At 27.7% G+C, this 2,235-nt stretch overlaps 1 protein-coding gene across 1 annotated transcript in view; it reads left to right on the top strand.

Annotated features, from left to right (window-relative positions):
* Positions 1 to 2,235, top strand: part of LOC106685325 (neuroendocrine convertase 2) — a gene marked incomplete at its 3' end in the record, with an annotated part of 291,090 nt that overhangs the window by 13,054 nt on the left and 275,801 nt on the right. The window contains 1 exon segment of the mRNA XM_067044696.1: positions 753 to 857. Coding sequence (XP_066900797.1) covers positions 753 to 857 — 105 coding nt within the window.

The raw sequence follows: 2,235 nt of genomic DNA, 5'->3' as shown, positions 1-2,235 counted from the left end.
AATTTTATTTGTCGTTTGAGAATAAAATCTATGGAGAGAAACGTGTTTGAAACATAAAATAAAAATAGTTTCACACACAGTTATACGAAAGATGAAGACGGAATCTGATGGAATTGACACTCTACTATCCTCCTCAAAATTTGGGCCTGATCAGAAGAGTTATTTTCGAATTATAGGTATGCCGAAGAAAATACAGTTACGCAGGCGTAACTGAAAATAGCAACATTATCTCTAAAAATTTCATTAAAATGGGTCTAACGGTTCAAGCGATGGTGCTCGAACACTAATTTGACTAAAGACAGACAGACAGATATGGAATCAAATTGTTCTTTGATGTCTTAAACTGAAAATTTTCGATTCTGAAGACATATTTTTTTATTTCCTTTATGAAACAAATTTTCACTACCTTCGGAAATGACAGAGTAAACAATAATAACTTAAATAAATGACACAATTTTTTTCTTTTTTTAGACACTTCGTTGATTACTACGTTTTTAATAATTATTATAAAGTTAGCAATAAAGCTTCAATAAATACATGGTGCATATTAAGGTGCGAATATCTTTTACATAATATAGTGAAGTGCTTAAAATGTCTTTTTAATAAAGATTTTTAGTTTTATACAGTAGGAAAATTTTAAATGCTTGGATTAATTTCGTCTCAACGTAGAGTGATAGTTGTTTTTCTTTGCTCAATCACAAAATTTTCAAATCACTTGACTTACGCAATCAATAACCTGATATTTTTTTCAGGTTTTGGGCTCTTCCAATGAATTTCATTTCGTTCATCGTGGCCTGGCAGGTGCTAGACCAAAGCGGAGCATACCACACATGCGCCGGCTGAAAGTGGACCCATTGGTGAGTAATTTAGATTATTATTTTTTTACTCTAGAATAGTTTTTTTTTTTTTTAGTAAAAAAAATACTAGGGATCGTAAATCAGGGATTTTATTTATAAAATTTACATTGTTATTCGTAATAACGGCCATAGACAATTAAATGTTCCAAATTTAAACCACCGGTGGTTCGTTCAGTAAAGATACATAAATAAGTAAAACTTATTTATTTTTGCCTGAATTTCAAGCCTTCATAGGGGCTGGAAAACAAATTAATAACTACCTTAATTAAGAGAAAAATAGAAAAAGAAAATATTTGCAAACGAACTTGAAAATATACATAACAATAAATAAAGTGTATAACAGTTGATAATAATAGAAGATAAAATATAATATTGTAGAGTCAAGAATCATACAAAACAAATGACATAAAAAGTTATTAAAAATTTGACATTTCTCATGTAAATAAAGAAAGAAACATAATGAATGGTGTGGAAGAAAATGTAAGTGATAAGTAATTGAAATTAACAAAAATTGACAAATAAAGAGTGAAAACAATTTAAATTAAAATAATAAAATATATGAAATAAAACTATATATATGATACAACGGGCAAGAAAGAAAACAAAATGTATGCTAGAGTGGATGAAAGATGCATAGTAATACAGATGTGTTAAAAGTAATTTGCTAAAATAAATAGAGAATGTGCAGAAAAGTGAATAAGGAAGGAACCAGAGAGAAGGGATCTGTGGGCGTGGGAAGAAGGAATAAAAAAAATCTCCACATATCAATCTATGGTGAACTATGAACACTTGACCATTATTTTTTTTTTTAAATTTTTAATACCCACAGATAGGCGAAAAATGTGGGAGTGCTTCTGTAGTTTGTTTTCGCCTAATATTAAATTGTTTTAAATGTTTCAATGGCTTTTTAAATTGTGTAGCAGAGAAAATATGAAACAAATTTTTATGGTTTTAAGTAATATTAAAAAAAAATAGACTGAAATAAAATGTTATGAAATGATATTTTTAGTAAACTGTAATGTATACTTCCAAAGTAATACTACATCGTCGAGAAAAGTGTGGAACCTCTTTACGTCCAAAATGGTTAGATTCAGAATTATTTTAGTTAATTTTATAGAAAAAATTAATTATTAATTTTTATACTCGATTGTATATCCTTGCTCATACTACTACATACTATTTATAAAACTCAATACTTTAAAAAAAAAATGTATTCTCTTTCTGAATAGTTGGGATTTGACAGTTTCTTGGTTTCACACTTTTGCCGCCGATATAACACTTAAAAATCAATTCAGGAACATACCCTATAAATTATTATGTTTTGAAAACTATTAGTTTTTTTATTTATATGTATATAAATATTTTTTTTAATGAGTTG

Source organism: Halyomorpha halys, unplaced genomic scaffold, assembly GCF_000696795.3.
Source record: "Halyomorpha halys isolate HHAL.00 unplaced genomic scaffold, Hhal_1.1 Scaffold681.1, whole genome shotgun sequence".
Classification (NCBI taxonomy): Eukaryota; Metazoa; Arthropoda; class Insecta; order Hemiptera; family Pentatomidae; genus Halyomorpha; species Halyomorpha halys.
The sequence above is the reverse complement of the archived record's forward strand: the minus strand, read 5'-3'. Positions and strand labels throughout refer to the sequence as shown.